Source organism: Netta rufina, assembly GCF_964035555.1.
Source record: "Netta rufina genome assembly, chromosome: 1".
Lineage (NCBI taxonomy): Eukaryota > Metazoa > Chordata > Aves > Anseriformes > Anatidae > Netta > Netta rufina.
The window spans coordinates 55748343-55774833 of record NC_140123.1 but is presented as its reverse complement, the minus strand read 5'-3'; the positions used below and the strand labels follow the sequence as shown (position 1 = coordinate 55774833).

At 38.3% G+C, this 26491-nt stretch overlaps 1 protein-coding gene across 1 annotated transcript; it reads right to left on the bottom strand.

The window, feature by feature from the left end:
• Positions 1 to 1451: 1451 nt before the first annotated feature.
• On the bottom strand, positions 1452 to 25007 carry TM9SF2 (transmembrane 9 superfamily member 2). Its single transcript, XM_084306539.1, has 17 exons — positions 24711 to 25007; positions 22642 to 22709; positions 21452 to 21545; positions 20672 to 20799; positions 16417 to 16546; positions 15103 to 15227; positions 14113 to 14224; positions 13448 to 13527; positions 13245 to 13353; positions 12980 to 13112; positions 12621 to 12740; positions 10619 to 10676; positions 9820 to 9979; positions 8172 to 8323; positions 7038 to 7149; positions 6377 to 6548; positions 1452 to 2130 (listed from the first exon to the last, which is right to left on the bottom strand). The coding sequence occupies exons 1-17, from the start codon at positions 24849 to 24851 to the stop codon at positions 2063 to 2065; spliced, it is 1962 nt and encodes a 653-aa protein (XP_084162665.1). The 5' UTR covers positions 24852 to 25007; the 3' UTR covers positions 1452 to 2062.
• Positions 25008 to 26491: the final 1484 nt, after the last annotated feature.

Sequence of the window (26491 nt, the reverse complement as noted above, 5' to 3'; positions counted from 1 at the left end):
AGTATTTTTCAATGTTTAGAAAAAGCCCAGACCTCCCAAAAGATGTAAGGTACAGATACAGTGCCCAGCAGAATATATCGGTGCCCTAACATGCAGCAGAAGCCTGAATACTACAAGAACTTGTAACAAGGCACAGATGGATTTCAAGGGAGGTGACAACTTTAGAAAAGCCCTTCTGTTAAATCTTCCTGGACCTTCTCAACTACTGCACCTGAAACCCAACCATTCCAAGTCCCACACCAGCTACAATGATGAAAAGGCAAGGCTGCTTGGAAAAACTTGTTTGCAGCAGGTTTACATTCCAGAAGATAATGAAACACTATAGTCCATTTAAAGCTAAAAATTAGATACTTTAGAATCTGCCATGATTTGTCAACTAGTTTTGAGGGAAACAAAGGGAAAAATACCAATCAGTTTCAAACCCATTTACGTATCATAATGGCTACGTCTTACTTCTAGCGATCTGACTCTTAAACAGCAGTTGGAAGTCTCAAAAACCTGTTTTCTTACAACCACACTGAAACTCTTGAGCAATGAGTGTGTGTAGGGAGGGAGGGGCACGAAAACAATTCTGAATTCTGTCCACAGCTGGGGATGGGCAGAACATGAGAGAAGCGTGGTTCATCCAGGAGGGGTTGTGGAGCACAATAATTGAGGAAACATTACCTGAAGTACTTACATGCCAACTTCCAGGAGGTTAATAATGACAAGTTACCTTAACCAAAGATATTTTTATTGGGTTCAGTATCCAATCATCATTAGGTTAAGGTCTTTTAGAAAAGCAAACCGGTAAGGATGAAGAAAGCAACCTTATGAATGACAAGTGATACACGATGATTAATTTTAAATGAAATTGTATAAGGCTTGTGAAAAAATGCCAAAAGCCAAATTATGTTTTGAATCTAAATTACTGAACGAAGTACGAATAAAATACTCCATTTTCAAAAAAATGCAAATATAGGTTTAATGATAGTCACCTGAAATTGACATTAGTCTCTTAATATAAGGCAAAAATAGTAATTTGCTTTTATTTTTTTAACCTACATCAAGTACAATCGGCAATAGTTGCCATATAGAATATGCATCATCAAGACCCCTTGAAAGCACGACCAGCAGAGGATGCTGACTCGTGCATTAAGATCTTCTCAACATATTGACAATACCACAGCAGTCTCTGGACTGGGTGAAGTACCTGGGTCAAGGACCGAATTAATGCTGCAGAGGATTTTGGCAATGTGTGTGTATAGTTTTGTCCTCATGTGCCACAATCACATTGTAGCGTTCTAGCCACGTAACACAAATAACATGTCTTGCAGACCTAAAGTTGTGTCAATTTACATAAAACTGCAGAAAATGCCATAAAATACTCTATGCAATCTTTAAGCATCCCTCTTCAATATAATTGTATTTACAGATTTTTATGAATTTATAATAGGTAATGACCCACTGAAGACATTTTTACAATATTTATTAGATTATGAATTTATAAATTCAAGGACTCAGAGGCACATAGTTTAAAAGGCCAAGAACACTGAAACTAATGAAGTCACAGAAATCAGAATATTTATGGACATAATACCAGTAAAAAATAAAAATCACATCCAAACTAAAAGCAACACTTCTTAAGAGTCATCCTTCAAAGTTAGCATAATAAAAAGTTCTCATTTCCCTCAAAGAAAAATAATTCATCCCACCTACCAAGCTAGAAAATCCTATTTACAGTTGTACTTTGATCAGAAGTATCATTAAGTTGTGTAATACAGCCACTTCTACTCTGCCATTAGAATTTAACATTTCTTTTGAAGTATAGTTGTATTTACAAATGCATAAATATTGTAACTCTGATCTTCGTTAAGATCTGAATGAAAACAGGTTGTTAAGTCACAATACAAACGTGTTAGTGGAAAAAAGTGTTTGGGGTAGCTGCATATTCAGTATCATTCTCAAAAGAATAGGAAGCCAATACTTCTGATAAAGCTCAAGTTCATCGACTAGACCAGGTCTTTAAGTTACGTTAATGAAGATTAAACCTCTTCTGTGTTAATTCTTTACATTGGTTTCTTCAGTCAACTTTCACCACACTGTAGATTTTGGTTACAAACCAAAAGCAGGCAAAGAATCCAATTGTCCCTAGAAAACAAAAACAAAAAATGAGGATACATTTTAGGAAACCTTACACAACAGATGATTTTTTATCGACAGTTTATGAATCAGGACTTATACGCAATCTACTATCTGTAGTCTTCAGTACATCTATCAGATAAAGCGACAGACAGAACCTGGTCTTTATAGGCATCAACTACTATAATAAAGTATTTAATTTTCACGATCAGAAATGTATAATCTAAAAGACTCATTTTAGGTTGATTTTGGGTTGTGTCATTTCTCTTCCTACTTATTTGTTCTTTGTTGTTGCTCTCATTACTCCCCAGTCCAACCTCTGCATATTGCTCCATTTCACCCTTCTTCAGTGACTAATCACACTTTACCTGAAATCAGACTAAACCTGATCTGCTTAGCTGGTTGGAATAGCGTTGTTATATTTAATAAACCAACTAGACTGACAGCATCAAAAGAAGTTCACATATCTTAGGTGTATTTTAAGGTCTTGGAGAATTAGAGCACTACATTTATTTCTGCATAAATGAAGTTAATAAAAATTTCAGAACATGGAGCAGTTCCTAGGCAAGTTGTACTTTCTATTGGAAACACGTTACATACCTTAAAAACTTTGTGAAATACATTTTCACTGCCTAATGTATAAGCGAACCTGAACTGAAATTTACTGACCATTTCCCTGATAATTTTAGCTGAAGGAAAACTCCCTTTGAAGCTCCAACCGACAGAAGCTTTTTAAAAAAATACTTTTTTTGAATGCAGAATAAGTAATGCAGTTGGGCTTCGTTCATCTAACTGTATTGCTTCAAAATGTAGCCTCAGTCAGAATGATACTGGACTTAAAAGCAGCTCAGAACAGCTGTTACAGGAACCTTCACTTCCCACAAAAACTAGGGCAGGAAAAAAGCATTGGAGATTACAAGAGGTAGTCAGGCAAAAATCAGATAAAGCCATCTTCCAAAAAATCACCTCTATTTAAGATTTGCTAAGAGGCACAACCCAAGTTGTGTACTAACTTATTCAGCAAACCGGCTTGTAAGGAACCACGAATGATATCACAGTGATTTTTTTTTTTCCCTTTCACGCTCGCTAAACTACTGATGTTTAACTGACTCATTTACTATGATACGTAGTTGTGGTCCCAGCTGTGAATCAAAGATTTGTCATGTAGCTCCCGGTATTTTGCCTGCTGAGTCTGATCAATGACCTGGAATGCAGGATGGAAGCAAGTGCCTGAAGCATGTGTTACACTGACATAGCAGCAGGGCACCATCAAAACCCTTCCTGATACTGACGATTTTTAACAGATGAGTAAGCAGCAGCAGAATAGATTTGATACAACAATTATGATTTTCTCTTTTTAGCTTCTTTATCATCCTGACACAGGAAGTCAGTTGCCTTTAGGAGCAGTTTTTGCTAAATTGCTAGTATGGCCTTTCGTTTAAGAACCTGGAGAAGAACTGCCTACCCCTTTAACCTGCCTCTAACGCTTGCTATAAAACCTTATCTCAAGGCATATCAATGAATCTCAGAGAACTGAAAATATCCACCTTTGAACGCAATTAACACGCCACGCTAAATGGACAAAAATATTTTATATGTTAAGAAATAGGGCTCTTCCTTCAAATTATGGGGTAATCCGCTCTTAATCTCATGGGAGGTCGATAAAAAAAAATCATTAAGCATACAACGCTTCAGAGTTCTAACCCTATGGTTAACTTCACATACTCTCCCCCAACTTCAATACAAAAATCGAAGATTTCTAAGCGCTTAAACATACACAATATAGAAGTTTAGCTTGAGTTAGAAATCGTGACCTGCATCTCCACTGTCCCAATTACATACATATTGCTACTACAGGAATCATCTGAAGAGGTCGGAGAGCAAACCGCCTCTTCTTTGCATCCTTGTGAGCCTAGCCTGAAAAGGATTCCCCAAATTGACCGGCAGGCACTGCGCAGCCCATTGTTGAGAGTCAATTGAAAGTGAACGTGTGAGCAAAGGAAAAGGGAGCACACTGGACACATCTTAAAGCCTCTAGAAGATGTCATGCGACACGACCGGCTTGACAGAACAAGTGCAGGGAAACATGGAAATTACACATGTAGAAAAAATTACAGGTGCAGGAAAGCAGCTAAACTTAAACCAAGCCTCAGCACAGGAAATTCCCCTATTTTGTATGCACACACTCCACAATTACTGCACGCATCCAAAGTAGAGTAGACTGAACAAAGCACTCAGGGTAAATGCAATTCTCGTTTCAGCCCGAGCTGCTCACTATTATGGCAGACATACTGAGTATCTGCTAGAAAAGCTAGTGAAAAGGAATAACTGGTCTTACCCTTACATAAAGCCTGCTTATTTTTTCATGCTGCTTTGTGTTTGCATCACATTTAAAATCATCTACATAGAATAAAATCATTTAGGTCAGAAAAAACCTTCCAGATCGTCAGGTTCAACCATCAACCTGAGCTGCTGAGTCCCAGCGCTGAGCCACATCCCTTGGTGTCACATCCACACGTCTCTTAAATACATCCAGGGATGGGGACGCTACCAAATCCCTGGGCTGCCACTTCCACAATAGTTGAGGTGCAGCCTCACCAGTACTGCATACAAGGGGCAATCATTTCTCTAGTCCTGCTGGCCACTCCATTTCTGATGCGGGCCAGGAGCATCAGCATACAGCAGTACATATTTGTTCCTAATTGAACAACCTTACAGTCTTAAATTTTAAACACCAATAAGACTTTTAGAAAACCCAGGTCAGAAATAAAGGTTAAGAGAAAGTCAGAGCAAGAAATCAGAGTGAGAAAGGAAGGCAGAATCTCTGATCTATGTGATCAAAATAGCTTGCTGATCAACACACAAAACAAATAAAACTAGAGATGATGTGCAATTTGCAAAATTTATGCAAGCAAGGCCAAAATATGTTAGTCTAGCTTTTTAAAAAAGATGGATGGATGTAAAACCACATTTGGAACACAGCTGTTCAAAAGGGTTCTGGGTTTTATAATGTTGCATTCCCTACTTTTTAACAAGCAATTACCCAAAAAACACGTAATTTGTTCCCTTTTCATTATCAACGTTCAGTTGACTAGAAACTGCTTCAGTATTTCCTAAGTTGAAGTAGCAAGGTCTCTGAGATTCCTATTTGGTTACTCATAAAATTAGCATTATTCACAAGTGCCAGTTCTCTTTTCCTACTGGACTTCTTTTTCCTTCTCCTCTGTGCTATGTGGAACTGAACAGTCTACTTACAATTACAGTGAGATCTGTATCAAAAGCTCTGAAGGCAAGCCAACTGTGTTCCGAGAGGCCTCAAAACACAGCCTTTATAGCTATATATATAAATCCATATCAAAGCCTTTGGAATCATTAGAGTTCATAAATGTGGAGCTTGAAATCATTTAAAGCATAGCTCAGTTCAAAAATCTCAAAAATATTGTTCTGTAGGGTATGCTGGAACAGCATTCAGTATTTTAAAGTGCTTTCAGGAATTGTCAGGTGCCACCTTTTTGGATGACCTTGGAAGGAGACTTCTTGCATCCTCCAACCCCAAACAAGGGATAAGCCTACCTGACTGAAGATTCCCTTTTAGGACTGAAGATGACAAAGGGAAGATTTTGTCACCTCAGCTGACATACTGAAGAGGAAATTGAAGCACAACACTTCAGAAAGGTGCTTTTCCGGAAACTCACAGTAAAGACAGGGTTCTAATAAAAATGTATCAAAAAAATGGTTGAGATCTCCTTCCACTGCCATTTCTTAAATGCAGGGGAAAAAAGGTAAAAAGTTACAGAAGAGAGCAAATAGAAAAAAAATGTATTGTCAATCTTCATTCCTCTTTCTTCCTTCCTCCTACTCCACAAAAGCTGCATTTCTCACTTAAGTGCCACTGCAGCTTCAAACTCGATGTGTTTGAAGTGCTTCTCCAAAGACTTTAAAAAGTCAAAGTTTAATCACATAACTAACATAGAAATGAAAACTGGAGAAATATCTATCAACTTTAAAGCTTTCATAGTTCAAAATCTAAATGTAGGCCACACCTCAACTTAGCAGTCCAGTTTTGCCTCAATCTTATTTCATCTTTCATTAGAATTTGTGATGACAGAGTTGGAGAATGAAACAAAACTAGCTCAGCAAAAATCAAAGACTATATATAAATTTGATTCTGTATCAAGATAAGTTTTGCTAAGGTTTCTCCTACACAATGCTAAAGGCAGACTCAACATTTAAAGTCAAGGTTCAATATACTTACCTGTGAAGAGGAAGAAGATCAAAACCATAATCATGGTATAACCAAAATACAAAATGGTGCTTGCTGTTCCTGTGATTTGCAGTTTTGAGAAAAAATAATGTATTGCATATATTAGGAAGTAAACTGCAGTGAAACCACTCGTGAGAAATGAACGCCACTGCCAGTGATAGTCCTAGAAGTGGTGGGGAGAAGAAAAAAGTGAGTAATATTTCACATGCCTCTAGTACACTGACCCTGTTACTGAATGCAAAGCTACAAGTGAACTTGATTCTATTATCACTTTATCCAAAAGTGAGCAGTTTTTAATCTACAGAAAATACTACATTTAAAATCAACACTGCTTTTACTACATTCTGGTTGGGCACATGCAAAAACACTTTGATTAAGGAAAGTTAATGGATGGATGGATCTTCAGAGTACAGGAAGTTAGCCTCTGATGATATATCTGACTTAATGGTACTCAGTGCAGGGTTCTATTTATTTATTTTCAAGCTTTCCCCAAAGTAGCTTGCTTCACTTTCTGAAGTTGTGGTTTAAGGACATTTAGTAACTGTATTTATGCTGAATTCTGTAATACTTATTTCCAGATTACAAAAACCTTCAATTTTTTGTAGCATCCTTAAGGCAGTTTTAAGTATGAATACTGACAAATACTTCTTACCTCTGCACATAGATGGAAGTAACAGAGCAATATTGTGGCCTCAGAACATGTAATAACCAAAATAATGAATACCAGAAACAGGAAGCCAAACATGTAATACATCTGGTGAGACCTATAAAAGAGTTTTCAAAAAACAATAAAAAATTTGTAATCTACTCCGTGCTAATATTATTTCTTCCTATGCAGTAATACCACCTTCATCTTACGTTTTCCCTTTCTTATCAAGGTACTTAGTTGCGTGGCCCTACACAATTGACTAATTTGCTTTCTAGCTGAAGAACAAGAGCCATCAGCTCAGCCTGAAAACAGTGAGAAAGCAAGTCCAAAGCATCCTCCTGGTGTTTGGCATTTTAGGGAAAGAACTCACTGGACGTAATGAGTGAAATTACAATTCCAGTGAAGTCAAATTGACCTCTTCCGCTGACTTCAGCGGAACTTGGATTTCACCTCACATCTCAATCAAAGGGGCAGAGCTGCAAAATAACTAGAAATGTCAAATGCTTTAGCTGTGTGTGCTGGGTAGAGGCACCTGTGCAAGGTTCAGAAGCAGTTTAAAGATAGCCAATAACTAAATTGTGCCAGAAGGAAGACTAACTCCTCACAGCTATAAGCTCACTGCAAAATTCACTTACCCTGGACTAGTTCTTGGTGCTTTATTTTTAACATTTAATAGATTTACTCACTGATGCCTTTCGAATTTTGTGACACCTTTTCTCCCAGGAGTAATAATGCTTTCTACCCAAGAAAAATAAAAAAAGCACCCCACACCCTCAAGTCAATTTTAATATGCTTACTCCTCTCGAGTTATACGCCATACATCAGCTTCAAGCCACTTTCACATCAAGCCAGGGGAAAAGCATGAGAAACCTAGCTGTCTGAATACTGCAGGTCAGCTGTAATCTGCTAAGCATATCACAGCACCTTCTCTATGTCCGTCAAAAAACACAGGCACTGAACATCTTCTAAACCACAAAGTGCTAAAAATAAGTTAACATTTAATTTTTATTGAAACAGTATTCTGGTAAGTCTGTATGCCTCAAAATCAGTCAACACCTCTTGAAGAAAAGAAGCTTTCACAGAGAAATTACAACCTTTGGTGACTGAGAAGGTTCACGTAGGTTGTAGTTAACTTACCAAATACTGTTCAGAATGAAGAACAGCTGTATAAAGATACACCCAAAAGGCAGAATCCCTCCCATGATAATTCCAGGTAATGGTTTTGTATAGAATGACTGCTCAGGAATCTGACGAGGAATTTGATTCGTGCGAACGGGGTGTTCAATAGCCTTCAAATGAAAATACGAGATTGCTGAATAAGTAACAAGTCAAACCACAGCACCACCTTTTTGCTTGCTTCTGAAATGACTGCTGGCGGAAGTTTTTTTTTTTATTTTGAGTATGCACAGCCCCAACTACCACTACGTTTGCATTTTCTACCAGTCTAGCAAACAACATTTGCAAGGCAAAACAGCTAAAAGGCTTCTTACAGAGAACACTGCAACAGATGTTTTGGACTTCCCTTTTTATGATTTTCTGTGACCTGTGACATAGCTGGAGATCATTTCTCACTTTTCAACTTGGGAGCGGTGGCAGTGCCGACTCCTGGTTTCTCCTCCTGAAAATCTCTGTATGATGCTATTCAGGATTTGCTCCAAGAATCACATTAGGGTAAACTTACAAGCTAAGAGAATTCAATCTAGCAATTAAGTCTTAATTTAAGCTACTTGCATAAGTCAACATGGCAGGAAGAAAAAAAACCTGAAGGCAGACAGATGCACACTTTGCCATCTTTCCCTTTTCTTAAAGAGTACCATCAAAAGCATCAACAATTTTAGCTCAGTACTTGCTTTCTTGTTTTTATTTTAACAGACTTGTGACCCATTTCACGTTGCCTTACAGCTCATCAAATCCTCCTTTGTTCAAGGAACTGTCTCCGTACATGTACAATGCAGTTGTTTGTTTTTCCCCTGATAACCAGGTTAAAATTCCAGAGAAAAACAACACTGATTGTGGTTAAGAAAAACAGGCTAACTATAACTGACTTAAAAAGCCTCCTAGCATACTTAAATATTCTCTGAAGAACGACTGTAGTTCTCTGAGAACTACAGAGAGATGGAATTCTGGCTTCCTGCATAGGAAAAAACCCCACAGACATGGCTGAACTTTAAGATCTGCATGTTTGTGTGGCACAGCAAGCCACTTTTTAAGCAAAAAGGGAACCACCCATTTCAATGTTTAAAGTACCCTCATCTAAGTAAGAGAATTATTCAGTTGAGGAGGAAATCCAAATTAATTCAGTTAGTGTCTGCCAAGAAGTGATAATCATTTACAGAACTCTTAGATGAACAGAATTTCACAAGTCTAGCAACTTGATCAGAAAATATCCTTCTGAAGTCTCAGCGTTGACTGGGGACAGGAACAAAAAAAACACAGGGGAAAAAACCAAACCCACACAAGTTGCTTTTCTTTATGCTTGGCTGGGTCAACAAAATTTTCTGGTAATGAAAGAAATACTAATTAAAATCAAGAATGCACAGATCGTTTTATCTGGAGCAGTTGTTCACGATCAGTTACAATGATCACTCTAATCACTGCAGAGAAACACTCACCAGCTGAATATCAAAGTCTTGGAATCAGATTAAGTACATAACAGTTCTAAAGCAACGGACCAGAACTGGAGCTAACAATACCAACTAACTTAGGTTCTACCTTAGTTATATTAAAAAATAAAAATAAAAAAAATCACTGTATAGTCTATATGTACATCAAGAAAAACACTTACATTTTTCTTAAAGCCAAAATAGGCACCAATAAATGTCAATGGTACAGATATGCAAAACCAGAGCGCCAGAATAGCAACCAGAGTACCAAACGGAATAGCTGCTGAAGAGCCTTCTCCCCAGAGAATGAGGTTCATGATAAAGAAATCTGCAAATACAATTCTGAAAAATACATAACACACTTAAGGCACAGAAATACTCCTTAATATTTGCAGACATCAACAAAACAATAGCACCGTATTATGATTTTAGTGTAAATCTCTTAAAACTAGGAGACAAAAAGAAACAAAATGCAGAGGTCAAGCTAGCAATTCTTTCATGATCTAGAGGGACTGAACTCCAGCAGGAGCTGACGTTCCAACTAAGCGGTTTCAAATATATGCTTGTCTTAACTACACTTCAGGGTAAGACTGCTTGCTGTGCTTAAGTAGAAAAATTTAACACAGTGGTTATACAGTATATGACACTGTATAAGACCAACTACAGTGTGGTCAGGAAGATAGCCTACAGAGTAAAAGATAACAATGCCTGTCTAAAACTTAGTAGTATTACATTGCTCTTTTTTAAAATCAACCTTTTCACATGGTGAGAGTAAATAAAAAGCTGACGTTAAAAAAAATTAAGTATGATATGCCATTAATACAGTCATCTTTGTCAAATGTGCCTTGATATTGTTAAAACCTTCTGGAACAAAAGGGACAACATAATAAGATTTGCTTCTACAGCTGAAGCTTGAAAATTAGTTATGCATGTCACAGAAGCAATTTAATTCTTTTAATCGTGGTTATATTCTCAACTTACCCAGGACAAAGGAATGATGTCAGCAGGACATTTGTTTTCCATTTCTCACCTCCAAATGCTGTATTAAAACATTTGACAGTCATCAAAACATGCATTAAGCTCACAACTATTAATTTTCCAGTCCATTTAGATGTTATTTAACTTACAAGTACTCAAATAATGTGTTATCATGCTCAAATTTCAAATACTAAACTAAATCTTTACTAATAATAAAACTAAATTCCCTCATCTTACTTCTTAATCACAGAGCTTCAAAGCAAAGAAAACACTTAGACCAATGACAGGAGAAGTATCCAAGTAAATAAACTGGGCCTCTGAGCACTTTATCATAAAAGGAAGAAACAGATTTGCAGTATGTTTAAGTCTTTAAAAAAAATGTTCTTAATCATTTCAGGCTTAAGTTTTCTAGCTTTTGACTGCAGGTTTTATTAGAAAAAAAGTGAAAAGCAAGCTTTTTTTTTTTCTTGAAATAATTCTCATCTAAGAATCTTAAAAGAAAGTTAGGACTAATGCTTACAGGAAGCAGCGATGTTCTCTTAAGTCTTAACAGCATTAAGCACTGGTGATACCAGAAGACCAAGGACAGCTTTATTAAAAATCCTTGTGAGCTTGTAGTACACTGATAAAAATTCTAGTCAGAGTACTTTAAAATGAAAACATCCCACTGGAATTCAGTGAAGCTGACAATTTCATCTGAGCAGTGCCACAATGACACGCTTTTTTATTTCAGGAATCAGAAATGATTATAGCTAGAATGATTTTAATTAAGTTTCTATTTCTTCCTAAAATCTTGGTAGAACACGGCACTGGTAATTAATATTAACCAGTTATTTTCAGCTCAGGCTCCACTTTTTAAATGCAACGTTGAAAAAGTTTAAAACCAGATATCTATTTCAGCTGCATTTTTGCTTTACATGTCTTTCAGCATTTTATTTACATACTGTAAGGAAAAACATTTGTGTTGACATGCTCTATACAGGGCCAGAGAGTACGGCCCTCTGTACAGGCCACCATCTGTTGTAACAAGAGCATGTCTGGAGTAGTCACTTAATGTCTTAGTAGCTAAACTAAATAGTCAAGCTTCACCTAACCTCACACTAAATATAATAGGAGATAGAGCTATTGTTAACAACATCCTCAAAAAGAAACAGGACTCAGTTCACCATTAACGGACTTCAAAATATCCTTCAAAATACAAAATACCCAGCATGATATAAAGAATACCACTACTTTCAACAATGTTTTTGGTCTTAAAGTCTCCTCCCAATTAAGTCTAATTGGCTTGAAGAGAAGTTCACTACTACATCCCTACCACTGTTGAACAAGTTCCCTACAAAAACGAAAACCCTTTCCTCAGTGGTTGTTCACGCATGAGAATTGTAAAAGCACCAGAAAAAGTAAAGAGCTCCAATGCCTGCTGCCAGATTCAAATTCAGATATAAATTCTCTCTAGCACTATATGTTCAGTACTAAAATAGTCCAGAAGTTCCAGCTTGCTCAGTCATGAACAGTCTTGTACTTTGAGTAAGGTAATTAAGACAAGATACAGAATGGCATGTAAAGCCTAAAATAAACCAGTGGGTACAGGAACAATCTATTTAAGGTTAGTGGGCAGGCCCTGAAATGATAGCTAGCTAAAATGAGTTGAAGAAAACTGTATCAACCACCTACTGTCAGGTGCCCTACACCACTGGGTTGCCACAGCTACAGAATCCCTAATAATTCATCCCCACCTCCAGACCAATAAACACCCTTCTCCCAGAAATGGCACTAACTAAACAGAGGTGGCACAAAATCTAAGGCATGCAAGAACAGAGGTTCACCATTTGGAAAAAACAAGTGTTACAACATTCTGTATGCATTTCCTGTTAAAAGTACATTTCTCCATCTTCCCTGAAGGAAATTACAAACCATAGCATAAAACAAGCAAAAAAATCAGTTCTGTGATGATAATTTACTTTAATGAACTTCAGCCCTGTCATTTTAAATAACTTTTACTTACATTTGTAGAATCTGGCAGCAACGTAACCTGCTGGAGTTCCAAGCAGCACCCACAAAACTACAGCACAGGTCATAAGAGCTCCCCGGTTAGCAGGTGACAAAAATCCCAGGCAAGCAAAAACTACAAAGCAGAGATGCACAATTTCAGAAATTAATTACACATTTGACTTAAAGCCAGTATAACACTCAGTGTACATGGACTTTAAGATAAAAAGTTGTATAACCACTATCAGCTCGGCAATTTTTAATCTTTGACTTTTAAGATTTCTAGACAAAACCATACTGTTATTTTAATAGTAACATGTAACCAGCAGTGAAAAGCTCTCTACTAAGCTAATTCCCCCCAACTTTATTACTTACACAGTGTAACGAAAGTCATTATTAAGATCTGTGTGCCAGAGCCAAGAAAAACAGATAACAGCATTCCTTTTCTTGGGGGCCTGAAAATATCACCATGAACCAGCTTCCAGCCAAATTCTTCCTGAGCATCCTCCTGTTAAGGAAACACACCTATTTTAAGATGCTAGATTGCTAAAAAACACTACAAAAGACAGTTATAAAAATACTTTTAGCTGAAAACAACACATATTCCAAATGCATTTTAGGATGCACATTTCGGACTTACGGTGGAATCCATCTGATTGTATCTTGCAATGTCTTTATGCAGTGTCCTCAGCATAATCATAGCTACCATTCCAGACAGAAAAAGGACAATCACCAAGGAATTCATAATGCTGCATTGGTTGAAAAATAACAGTAAGTCACTATTCAAATTGCAACATAAAAACAGTTCATTAGAGTACAATTGAAGACAGACTTTCTTCTCACCTAAACCACTGGATGTGAGTGTGAGGCATGGATTCCAAAATATAATCCCATCTTGATGCCCACCTTATATTTTTTTCTTCCTTAAAGAAAAAGCACATCAGTTTTAGACCCAACCAGCACCCAACTAAAATTTAAAGTTGATTATCATACAAAGCAATCTTAAATATCATGATCAATTAAAAAAAATAAATGTTGCATAGATCAGAATATTTCAAAGTATTCTTTATTTTATTTTTTTCCCAGAGTAAAGATGAAAAAAATAGTGCCAATCAACCTGAAAATTACTATTAAATAAACCATAAACAGCAGTGTCAACAAATAAAGATGGCCGGCTGTTTTTCTGACAGGATGTTATTTCAATATTTTATAACATACAAGGGCAAAAGCACTTTCCAGTACATTTTTTTTCCAGACAACATAGACAGACATGGAAAGAGTGATTCTTTTCAAAACCACATGTATCTTTTACGGGGTTTGTGAGGAAGTATTGAAAATTGTAAGACTTATGCTTAGGTGCCACGACATTACCAAAATTCTAGTTCAAATAGATTCTAAAATACAAGTTGACTATTCTGAAATAATTTTAGCTGTCCAGCTTTGAAACTCTTATTATTAATACAAGTTTATCTTAATAGGTAACTACCACAAAAAAATTTACCACTCACTTGAAAAGAAACTGAGTACGTGTAAGCAATTTGGACTTCTCCATGTGCCTTATTACTTATATCCATAGGAACTCCTGAACAGTCAGGGTTGTCTGGATGAGTATGCTTGTAACTGTGGGAAGAAAAACCACAGGAAGAGCGCTGCTTCACTAACAACACTGTTAAAGACAGCATTCATTCATCTTACACACGTATCGGTTTCATACACAACTTTTCTCTTACTTAGCATAAGAACAATGATATATATTGCATATTAATGCCTCATAACTGTCAGTTCATAAGGAATGTGTCACAAGCAGAGAACGTTCTGACATCTGAACTTTTTAAAACAAACATTGCCTCTTCTGAAAAGGTAACTACAGAATAATACACTCTCTAAAACAGAATACCATTCGTTAAGGAAGTGTGAATACTGCCAAGAACCTCCAAAACACAAAAAGTTGCAACAGAATTGCTGACTTCTGCCAAATAGTTAGGTATCAGGAAAAAGTGCTTTCGTCATGAAGCTGGACCAACAATGCAACGAGCTCGGTTATATCAAGATGACAAGATGGTAAGAAATAATAATAAAAACAGGCATCAGTTGTGGAAAGGCCAGAGAACAACTGACTAGTATACTTGAGAAAACATCGCATTCAAATCCCAACTGCTGAGGACATCAAATGTTGCACTCTAATTACTCCTGCCTCAGGCACTGAAGGCTTATTCTTTCACAAGACAGAACATTCTCCAGTAGGGAAGGGAAAGCTGCTTTACTTAACGCACACTATTTCCAGCTTTCGTTTTATCTTTTTCCATCCAAATAGGAAATTGTGCACAAAGACCTATGGAACTCAGAACGAGATGACATTAGACTTCATCTATCAACAGGAAAGCTAACCCACACATCACATACCTGAAAGCATTTCTGACTAGCAACACAACTCCAAAACAAAGCAACTATCTTGGGACGGACCACTGTTTGAGGACAGCTTAGTTCTGAATACTAACCTTTTTGGTTCAAGTTTAGCAGCAACAAGTCTTGCTCCCAGAGCTTCATTTTCCACAACGTGGTAATATATTTTTATGTCAACATGATTGAAGATATAAAAAGTATCTTTTTCATGAAATTCTGACTGGAATGATTAAAAACATCAGTAAGAAATATGAAAGCTTTATGCAGAAACTTTCAAAAAGAAGTTTTAGATTGCATTCAGATTTCTTGTTATGAAATTCTTTTACAAGATGACTACACAATTCTGGGAAAACAGACAGAAAAATTAATGCTAAGAACTGCATTTTAAGAATAGAACTTCACTTTGGATGACTGAGGAACAGAGGATGTTACATTTTATTCAACTGAAGTAGCAAACTGAATAGAGAGCTGTGCAACAACTTTCATAACCAGAAGTGTTTCATAAACAAACAGCTATTTTAAAACAGCGTGCATTTTCCATAGATTAACCCAAACCTTCTAAGACAAACAATGCACATAATTGCTGTCTGTAACAGAACCGTTTCCATGTTTGAAAAATGTGCAAAGATGCACTGCAAGCTGCAGCCAAAAAGCTCTGAACAGACATTGCAGGTGATGGGACATCTCAGTTTGAAAACTAGCCCGTTAAACAAGCTGTTAAATCAAAAGCCTTACATCTACTGAAGCTCAGCTAGCACTTCTCCAAGGTTCTGTCCCCACCCCTTTCCACAAAAGGCCCTAACTAAAAGGCTGGTTTTACAGGTAGCGTTCTTCTACAGTCCTTCCATTACTCCCTCCTTCAGAGACTATTTTCCTTTTTACTAAAAACAAATGTTTAAACAAGGTGAAAAAATATTGCCAGATTACTTTTTAGATCATAATTGTGTTTCAAGAAATATATTTATAGAAAGTATTTGAAAACAATTCATTAAGCAGGAAAGGAAACAAAAACAGAAACTGCCAGGAACTCTCATCTTTGGTAAGTTCCATGAAGTGGCAGATAAAACCAAAAACCTGTTTCAGGTTCTCAGTTACCTCTCCATGGAAGAGGTCTGGGGTAATCTGAAGACAGCCTAGATTTCCTAAAGCATTCTTATTTCCATAATGCTTACATTCAGCATTTAGCTGAACCTCTACCACTAATCCAAAAGATCTGTCTCTCCCAAGAGAGGCTTAATTCACTCACGATTCTTGCATTCTGCCTTCTTTTATTAGCCCACGTGGTTTTGGCGAAAATGCTCCTTCAAGAAGTATTAATTTCCACTCACCATAGAAATAGGGCACAGAAGAAATGCCAGTTTTTAAATTAGCAAAGAGAGGATACTGAAAAAACAAACTGATGAACATACGTTAATAACACAGGCATCTTTTGGACGGCCATCCTCTGTAATGTAACAGCCAATGGGAAAACCAGGATTGCAGAACCGCTGGCCATCTTCAACATCATAGCACCAGGTCACAGGCATGTTGTCCACAATCCTGGAAATTATACAGTGACATTTCACAATATTTTAATGTGCACAGCATAATGCAAATAAAACCAGATTCATCTAACTTTGCAATATTCATTATCAGAAGACTAACGATAAGAATAACATTTCTTCCAGATTTTAAGCCACAGAATCTGGAATCATTGAGTTTCTTCAAGACAGAACACACATGCAAAATGTGCTCACACACTATTAATTCTCCATCTTTATCATTACTCTTCAATTACAAAACACATTTTTATTTAGACTGTTTAAAGTTTTATTTTGCATTAAAGTATAAGTTTTGGGGTTCTGTTACATATGAATTTCTGACCACTGACCTCAATTGCTGTTCCCCGAGAGCATGTAATATTTAAACTAGATGGTTTACAGAAGCAAAGAATTGTAAGCCACCACACCACTGTGTGGTGCACTGTTTATCTGCTGCATTTATCATTACCTCTTAAGATTTACACTCACATTATCTAAAAGTCCTGAGCCCAGTAGGTTTACAGTGCAGTTTCAATGGAAAGCTTGTAGAACTCCAAACCTCCACGAGGACTTGCAGAAATTCATGGAATAGTTTGGGTTGAAAGAAGCCTTAAAGATCTCCTAGTTCCAACCCCCATGCCATGGGCAGGGACACCTTCGTAGGAGAGGTGCTCCAGCCCTCTGATCGTCCTTGTGTCCCTTCTCTGGGCTTGTTCTAATAAGTCCATGCCCTTCTTATGGTGGTGGCCCCGGAGCTGAATGCAGTGCTCCTTATCCATGGAACAGTCCATCCATCAAATCCACGTCTCTCCAATTTAGAGACAAGGATGTTGCATGGGACCATTACACAATAAATTGTGAGACAGTAAGATACAAATACAATCCAACATGCTACGAATAATACAAATATATAAAAGCAAAGAATTCTTCTAACCAGAGAAAGACACTCATCACGCTTACATCTCCCTTTGTAGAAAATAAAATAGTAAAAATGTGTTTGTTATGAAGTGTTTTAACTAGCTGAAAGATAAACCCAAAAAGAAAATCAGAGAAGATTTAAAATTCAACAGCTGCCCTTACAGCATCATTAATTCCTCCAAGATATGTTTTTACAGGCCTATGAGCAAATGATGCACATGAAGGCATGGGACAACAGCTTTTTGTGCATTGCTAAACCAAAAAATGACATCCCACTGAAACTTAACACTACAAGTTTTTGTAAACTCTATCAAGCTGCTATTCTTTACAATTAAATATCTCACCATTACAACCACTAGGCTACCCATGTTAACAAATACCTGAGAAAGCCTCATAGGTACTTCTTAATACCTAATAAACCACAGAATTATTACTTCAGGCAACAACAAAGACCTACTTAAGGAACTACTTAACACAAAGAAGTCTCATCTCTACCGTTAGCCAACATACAGAAATAAGTAGCAATACTGACTCATATTGACCCAATGGAAAAAAGTTAAGAAAAGCCCTTCCAAAAACACAATTTGAAGGTTCTCAGACTCCAGTCTCTCGCAGAGCTATAAACAGCAGCAGCGACAACCAAATCTGACTTCACCATGCTACTACAGGGCACAATAAAGATGCTGATGAGGAGCTATTCCAGACGCAGATTCATTACATTTGGTTCTTATTTGGACCCTTACTTTCACAGTGTATGTCAGAGGTGGTTCTTGGTTTTGCTAGTACCTTCATTTCATAAATCAAAAACCAGGTAAAGCATTAACCTATGGCAAACAACTTTGGTTGGGATAAAGGTTTTCCCTTGCATCTTCTGCAAAGACATACTAAGCTGCCTTCAAGCTGCAGTGCTGGAACAAATTGATAATTTAAGAAGCAAATCATTTTTCACAGTTAATCTTCAAATTTAAAATGACGTGAAGAGATTATACACGAGGAGCAAATATGCTCTACAACAGTTCTTACACGTCTCTCAAGAACATCTGGTGATGAACACTGTCAGCCAAGACATCACTCGAGCTGTTGAGTCCAATTCAGCATGTCAATTACTAATCTTATTAAGCGGCCTTTAAAACCTTAGAAGTACTTTGCACCAGCTGTGTTCCCCAGGAATTTTATGACACACAGAAGCCAAGTTATAAAACCTCTACTAAATCCTCACTTATGCTACCTTGCCAATCCCCATACATCATAACCCTATACCACACTCCTGGACTGTGCCACCATTCATCACAAAATCCAGCCACTTCCACTCTGCAGAGCTGTGGTTGGGGGGAGGGGAATATCATTACCATAACAGACATAAACAGGGATTCTTCATGCCGCTGGTTCTGAAGTTCTAGGGCAGAGACCTAGCACTTCTTCCTTTTATTTTTTGCAATTAAAAGAACCAAGAATCTAAGAACACAGAGTACTCCAAATTTAAAGGCAAGTTTTCCCACTAAAAATGGAACTACATCTTGTTTGAATCAAATCAGCTAGCGTGTTTACATAGACCTTTTAGCCCGTACCACTACGTATATTTGTAAACCAATGTAATCAGCGGGGGAAGAAAACATTCTAAAATAATTTTGTGTGATTAGCTTTTACAGTTTTGTTAAAAAAAAAAAAAAAAAAAAAGTTTCAAAGAGTGAAAGGGTCACAGCCCTGGGAAATATTTCGTTTACATGAATTTTCATTTATACACTACAACATACACAAACTTTAAAGGTTAAGCCTTAGGCCACACCAACATACATCAGTGACATTCAAAGTGATGCAAATATTATAAGCACATGCAATATTTAAAAAGAATATAACCAAATGACACATCTTTGAAGCTTCACTGATTTCAGCACTAGACATATACACTCCAAATCAATGCAGAAGTAGCTGCACCTTTCAGAGCTTTTATTTACTCCCTGGTTCACTCACGTAAACACACTGGTATTATCTGCAAACCACTCACACCTAATCTATCAACTTCCAACTTCGATAATTTTCAACAAGTTTCCAAAAAGATTTAATTCAGTGAGCCATCATCTATCCCTCAACATGCCCACCTCAGCTTCCAATAACAGCAGGAAAAGCACTCACTGCCTAGCCAGTGTGGGGGCTGTATTAAACATGAAGAAACTGATTGTGGAGTTAGAGAAACATTTAATGATGGAGGCAACATTCAACATCCCACCTGCGTTTTTACTAATATAGCCAGAATGTTTTCATCTAACGTCTGGGCAATGTTAGGTACGTTCATGTACTACTTCCAAAGACTTGACAAAGGTAACAATTCTGACAATTTAATGCTTAAGTTGTTCCTTCTGCACTGGTACCCAAATGCTGCTCTTAGCACAGAACACCACTATACAAGTCCAGATAGCATGGATGGATGTTCCTAACATCAAGGCAGAAGCTGCAGATGAATGTTTCCCAGCTCTTGGATACCAGCGCAGAGCACAGGTAAATCCTGACTGGAAAAGAGCACCAGATTCATCATACACCATGAATGCCCTGCCCCACCCCGTAACACCCATTAGAAAAGAACCTCAACATCCAAGCAGGAACAGAGCCCCAGTGTGTTCCAAGGTAACACAGATCGTATAAAAACATTTGTTACAGAGGGACTGAGGGAACAGAAAAGGACCAAGTGTTTGTGTGTTCCTCGATTTTATCAGATCAACTTAACTGGCCACCATTCATTTGCATATCCTATAAGAAAGACACACTTTGCCTAAAAAACTTCCTCAGAACTGTTAATCCCATCTCCTGGACACAACACTCCAAGGAGAGTGCAAAGCTCTCGAGGAGAACAAGGGCAACATAGCAACAGAATGGAGGCCTCTCAAGAATTTTCTCAAACTCAGGCAGGATTAATTTCTGCATCTACAGGTACAAAGAAATAGCAGTATTTTACAGTAAGGAGACAGGCAGCACAAAAATCACACAGTCCGTTTGGGAACAGATTTGTTTCCACGAGATAAGCATTCTTTCCTGGTGCTTGCTCTCTTCAAGCAAAAAAGAAACTGATATGAAGGAAACAAACAAAATAACTTTGGCAAAAACAGAAGGGTAACGGGTTAAGTACAAACACCTACTGTTGAATCTGCATTAATATGCAATTACAAAGCAATAAACTAAATTAATTATCACCTACACAGACTAACCCATTTATGAATCGATATCAACTTACCAATGATGTTGATAATTCAGTAGCATACTTTTTTTCAAAAAGTCTAATTTCTGCTTATCTTCTGGCTTTCTGGTATCATATGTCTTTGTACAAACAGGTTTGCATGTCTCCTTCTTGTTGAATGTGAACTAAGAAAATTAAATACGTGTCAGCAAACGGATTATTAAAACGGTTGTGTAATTTCAGAATGTAACCAGTTTTCCCACATACATTTATAATTGCCTACACTAACATAAATAAAAACCACATTATCAAGACAACATACATTAGCATTCCAGAGGAGGGTTTCATATTGGCATGTACAAGATCAGAGGAGGGTTTTACAGAAGTACATTGTTAGATCCCTGCACTAAAAGTTACTTGTTATCAAATAAAATCTTTTTTTTTTCCTGCAACAGTTCAGCAGCCAAATCATTTGACCTTGCAGCAGCCACACTGTCCCAGGCAGATTCAATGGAGACCTTTCCCTCCTGCAACATGTGCTGGAGGAAGTGAGTTTCAGACAAACTATCGCCACTGCTGAGTCCTCTGCTACACAGCTGCAAAACATGCAGACCTCCACAACACATCTGGCCAAAGCAAATTGATCATGAATTTGCTTCATGATGCGAAGCATAAAGCTACAGTTTGGTTAAACTGACATATTTCATTATGTGGAATTTCAGATTTTGAAGTTCTTTGAGAACTTTGAGCCCTCACGAAGGGGATCTTCAAGTTTCTGATCTCCTCTGGTTACATTAGAACATAAGCATTACTAAACCCCCTTGTCAGAGAACAAACCCTGTAAGGAGACGGCTCTATCCTCTCTCCAAACAACACTTGACCAAGGTTTTCAGAGGGACGCTTCTTTCCTTCTGCTTGACAGAAATCAAACCTGAGTTAGAAAAAAAGATGAGGAAATAAAGTATTTGCAGATGCAAATGTTAAAGACCATACAGTGCCCCCAAATCAACACACTCATCGCAAGGAACTATACAGTTTTCCTTCCAGACAGCAGTTTCTTAATTGAATATACAAAGTGTAAAAACCACAGGCCCCTTTGGGGCATGGGGGATTGTTACAGGGCAGGACAACAAAACAATCACATCTCTGCATCAGCTATTTCAGAACTCTGTTTGTATGAACAGGGTAACACACAAAAGTTTCCTTGAGTTACAATTTTCCAATCTATCCAGGAATTTTAGCCAGGAATTAAGTCTTCACAGAGAGTTTCATGATAGTCGTGAAAGAAAAGCACACAAGCCAGATTCTTAGGGAAAAAAAAGAAAAAAGAAAAAAGAAGTAGACAGCTGCTTTATGGTAAGTGCCATTAAATAAGCAGGTCATTACATTCATCAAACCTTTTGATAGCTCATCCTCCAACTTTTTTTCCAATCTGATTGCAAATATACCACGTTTGTGTTCATTAAATCACAGATATAACCAGTGCTTGATCTCTTCAATGCTAACAATCAAAGTATTTTCCAAAGCAACAACTTTACATAGTTGTACCAGGCACTGACATGTTTTGTGCCCTCCTATGCCGTGTACAAGAAAGCATTTAACAGCTCATTAAGACAATTGATGGTATGGTCACACCTCGTTACCACTTCATTCGTTTGGCTATAGGCTACTACAGACAGCAGCAATACTTTGATCTATAAAGTGACAACTAATGCAGAAGAGTAAATAAGGATGCAAATAAGTACATAACGTTAAGTTACTCTAAGCAGCGATTTTCGACCTACATGAGGGCCTAGGAACCCATGCACTACTTCTAGAGAACCTGCAAAGAAAACTGGGTAAAAGCAAGAAAAAAAAACAAACACATTTATCCCCTTGTTGGAAATTCTAGAAAAGAAAAACAAAAATGGACATTCCTCACTGGGAAACTACCATATCAAGACACTAATAACACTTGAATTTGAAATAAATTTATCTTGCTGGAAGAACTGACACCTAAATTGGTCTAAAGAGCATAATATACTTACGCAGTATATTCATAGGGAAGGACAGACTCTACGGAGTCAAGCCTGTTCACAAACAGCTCGATGCCAGACTGCAAGAACCAAGATAACCAGTGGTTACATTTCAACAGTTCTGCCATACATACACAGATATCTGTGTTTATACACGACTTGTAAAAGTAAGGTAAACAAAAGCCTCCAGCTGAACACGTAAGATTTGTGTAACTGTACGTCTTGAGATACCGAATCTTGTATAACGAATAATATCTGCTGAGACTGTAAGTTAAACTACCTAAGCATCAAAAAAAAAAAACAACAACCATATGACAAAAACACTGTGAGGCTAACCTAAGAATTCAAATTACGAGACAGAAAGTTGATCACAGGTGCCAGTGTTTTAGTTTAGCATAGTACACTCAAGCTGTATTAGCCATCATCATAACCTCAGTGTAATAAAAGGACATGGACAGAAGTACGGGTGAGATCAGTACTTCCCAGTATGCAGAGTGGTGCACAATTTTCTTTATGTAGCAACTGAAAACTCAACTAGGGGGATTTAAACAACGTATCCAAATTGATGCACTCTCTCAAGTCTAAAAAGAAGTTCTTTCCAAAGAGAAAGCAAAGATATCCACATCTGCCTTCTCATAAAAGATTATCAGTAACTCCAACAAATGTTGAGCAAGAACCTGAAATTCAGTCTGCTGTGGTTTCAGACTACCGTTTGTTAGTCTGAAAGGGAGCAAGACCCCGCTCTTCCAACAGCGAGCCATCTCTTTCCTCACCTAAATCAACAGGAGAGCTTTTCCTCCTTATGAAACGTCACCCACATCTAGCCCAAACAAGACATTTTGGAGAAATAACGTGAAATTGACCACGTCTCTGTAGCTCAGACACTTCAGTCAGGTACGCTGCACCTGTCCACACACAAATCAGGAAGCAGTTCCAGGAGAGGTAGGAAGCTCAGAGCTGTTACGTTGACTCACTAAGTAAACACATGTTACTGCTCCTCTTTTCTCTAAGCCATGCCGACGTGCTGCTGACGGTCTCTTATCGTACCTCTGTAAGCTGCTGCAACTCACTAACGCTGCAGAAAACTAGCCTGGCAAAAAGCTGGATAGCCTCCTGCCACATTAATAAGCTCACACAAGGATTTAACAAGAAACACAACCAGAGCAATGCAGAGGAAAACACCACATTACACTGAGAAAGACAGAAATGAAATTTCACTTCCAGCAGCAAGGAATTAGACTGCCTCTGCTGCTCACAGAACCATGGCTTTAGATTGCCTACTTGAAATTGCCAGAGAAAATGTACTTGAATGCTACAATTTTCCATAAGAAGTTGTATTGGTTTTAAATGGAAAGGTTTTCATAGCAGACAGGCTGCATCCTCTGTGAGCAGAGGCCAGCAGCTGCCCCATGGCAGAGCCAGCTCCAGATGGCTCCAAGGGGAAACGCCGCTGGCCAGGAGCAGGTGGATGTGGCCTGGAGGAGGCTGCGGCCCATGGAGAGCCCCCGCAGGAGAAGGACCATTTGCAAGTCTGGTCTGGGGACCTAAATCCTCAAGTAGGGGAGAATGTCGTGTTATTACTGAAATGACAATCCTAAGAACTCAGCTAAAGCATGGAAAAAATAAGGCCACTCAAGGAAGCTTAATTTCACCCACTTATAGGAATATTATGCTATAGCAACGATCCAATCGCTTATTATCTTATCCTCACCAACCAAGCATTGGACTAAATGGAGAGAATTAGATTTGAGGAGCGATTTACACTTATCTGCATGCCTATGCCTCGCTCAGTGCATAAATTGTCAGGCACGAGGCTGAGGAATAACAAGAGGTGGCTTATCCCAAACACCTTCACAATAACACGCCTGGTGAGGTTATCCTAAAACACCCAGACACAAACACGTCTGAGAGAGACCATCGCATAAATCACAGAGTCACAGCATTTCTAGGTTGGCAGAGACCTCAAGATCACCGAGTCCAACCTCTGACCTAACGCTAGCAGTCCCCACTGAACCACGTCCCTAAGCTCCACATCTAAACGCCTCAGGTTTGCACACCCCCCCCTTTTCCCCCCCGCTCACCTTGCACTCCGCCGTCTCCCTGTCGGCCTCGCAGAAGTTGACGGGCGCCAGGCCCGGCAGGTAGAAGGCGGCGGCCAGGGGCGGCGGCGGCAGCGCGGCGGCCGACAGCGCCACGGCGACGAGGAGCGGCCGCAGGGCCATGGTGGGGCGGCCGTTGGGGACGGTTGGGGGGGGTGAGGCGGCCGTTAGGGGCCGTTAGGGGCCGGGGGGGGCGCGAGGCGGGGCGGGTCCCGCGGCACCAACGGGCGGCGGCGGCGGCTCCTCCAGCGTCGCCCCCCGCCCTCCGCGGCCGCCGGCTTCCGGCTTCCTCGCGCCCGCGACACGTCACCCCCACAGCGCCCCGCGGCTTCCGGGTAGCAGGCGGCCCCGCCCCCACCACCGTTGCCATGGCAACGCCAGGCCCGGGGCGGTGCTTCCGCCTGCCTTGGGCACTGGGGGGGGCACAGGGTGTCCCTTAGCTCAATTCTGTTCATTTTATTTTATTTTATTTTATTTTATTTTATTTTATTTTATTTTATTTTATTTTATTTTATTTTATTTTATTTTATTTTATTTTATTTTGTTTTGTTTTATTTTGTTTTATTTTATTTTATTTTATTTTATTTCTTTTTCTTCCTTTTTTATTTTATTTTTTATTTTTTATGTTATTCTTATTTTAATTTTTTATTTATGTTTCATTTTTATTTTTTTAAAATTCTTATTTTGCTTCTCGATTTTATCTTGATTTTATTTTATTTATCTTGATTTTTATTTTATTTTTTTTTTTATTTTGATTTAATTTTAATATAATCGTTATTTTTATTATTTTAATATAATTGTTATAATTGTTATTTTTCATTTCATTATTTTATTATTATTTATTTATATTTTATTTATATATTTTATATGTTATATTTATTTATATTTTATTTATTTATTTTTATTTTTATTATCTTTATCTTTATTTTATTTTTATTTTTTATTTTTATTTTAAATTTTAAATTTTAATTTTATTTTTTTTTGCAGTGGGTGAACCAGTTTCCCAACTGAAAGTGGGAAGCGGTGCTGGGGGCTGTGGGGTGCACAGGAGCCGTGCCTCCTTCCCACCCCAGTGCCCCTGCCTGCCTTTGTGTGGGACAAGCCACCAAAAATGCACAAGAAACACGCACAGAAACCCTATAGGAGGGGCAGGCATAGAAACACACACGGTCTGTATGCCCCCAAAACCGAGAGAAACACACACAGAAACCCTACAGAAGGGGCAGGCGTAGAAACACACAGCCTGTTTGCCCCTGAAGAAAAACAAGTGAAATACACGCAGTCTGTATGCCCCCTACAGAAGGGGCAGGTATAGAAACACACAGTCTGTTTGCCCCCAAAAACAAACAAGTGAAACACACACAGTCTGTGCCCCCTATAGCGGGCACATAGGCTATTTATACAAAACTATTATAGATATGCTTTGATAACAGAGAAGGGATCTGGCTCAGATCCCTGTTTGACCTTTCCTGCCGTCCTGCAGCGCTCCGCTAGTTTGGGTTATTTGTGCAGCTCTGGAAACCCCAATCAATGGCCTCTAGGGAAAAGCTTGCATTTGTAAATGTTGGGGTGTTTCTGCTCACTTCCTTGATTCTCAGGGTATATTTGAGCTCCTATTTCTTGAGGGGCTTGAGGGGAGGGGAGGATATCCCTGTGGTTTGCAACCCAGCCTTAGTCCTTAGGATTGCATGGACTGTAAGGGATTGTAAGGGATTGCAGTAGGGAAGGGACAGGGCTGTCTGAAGGGTGGCCTGATCTGCACT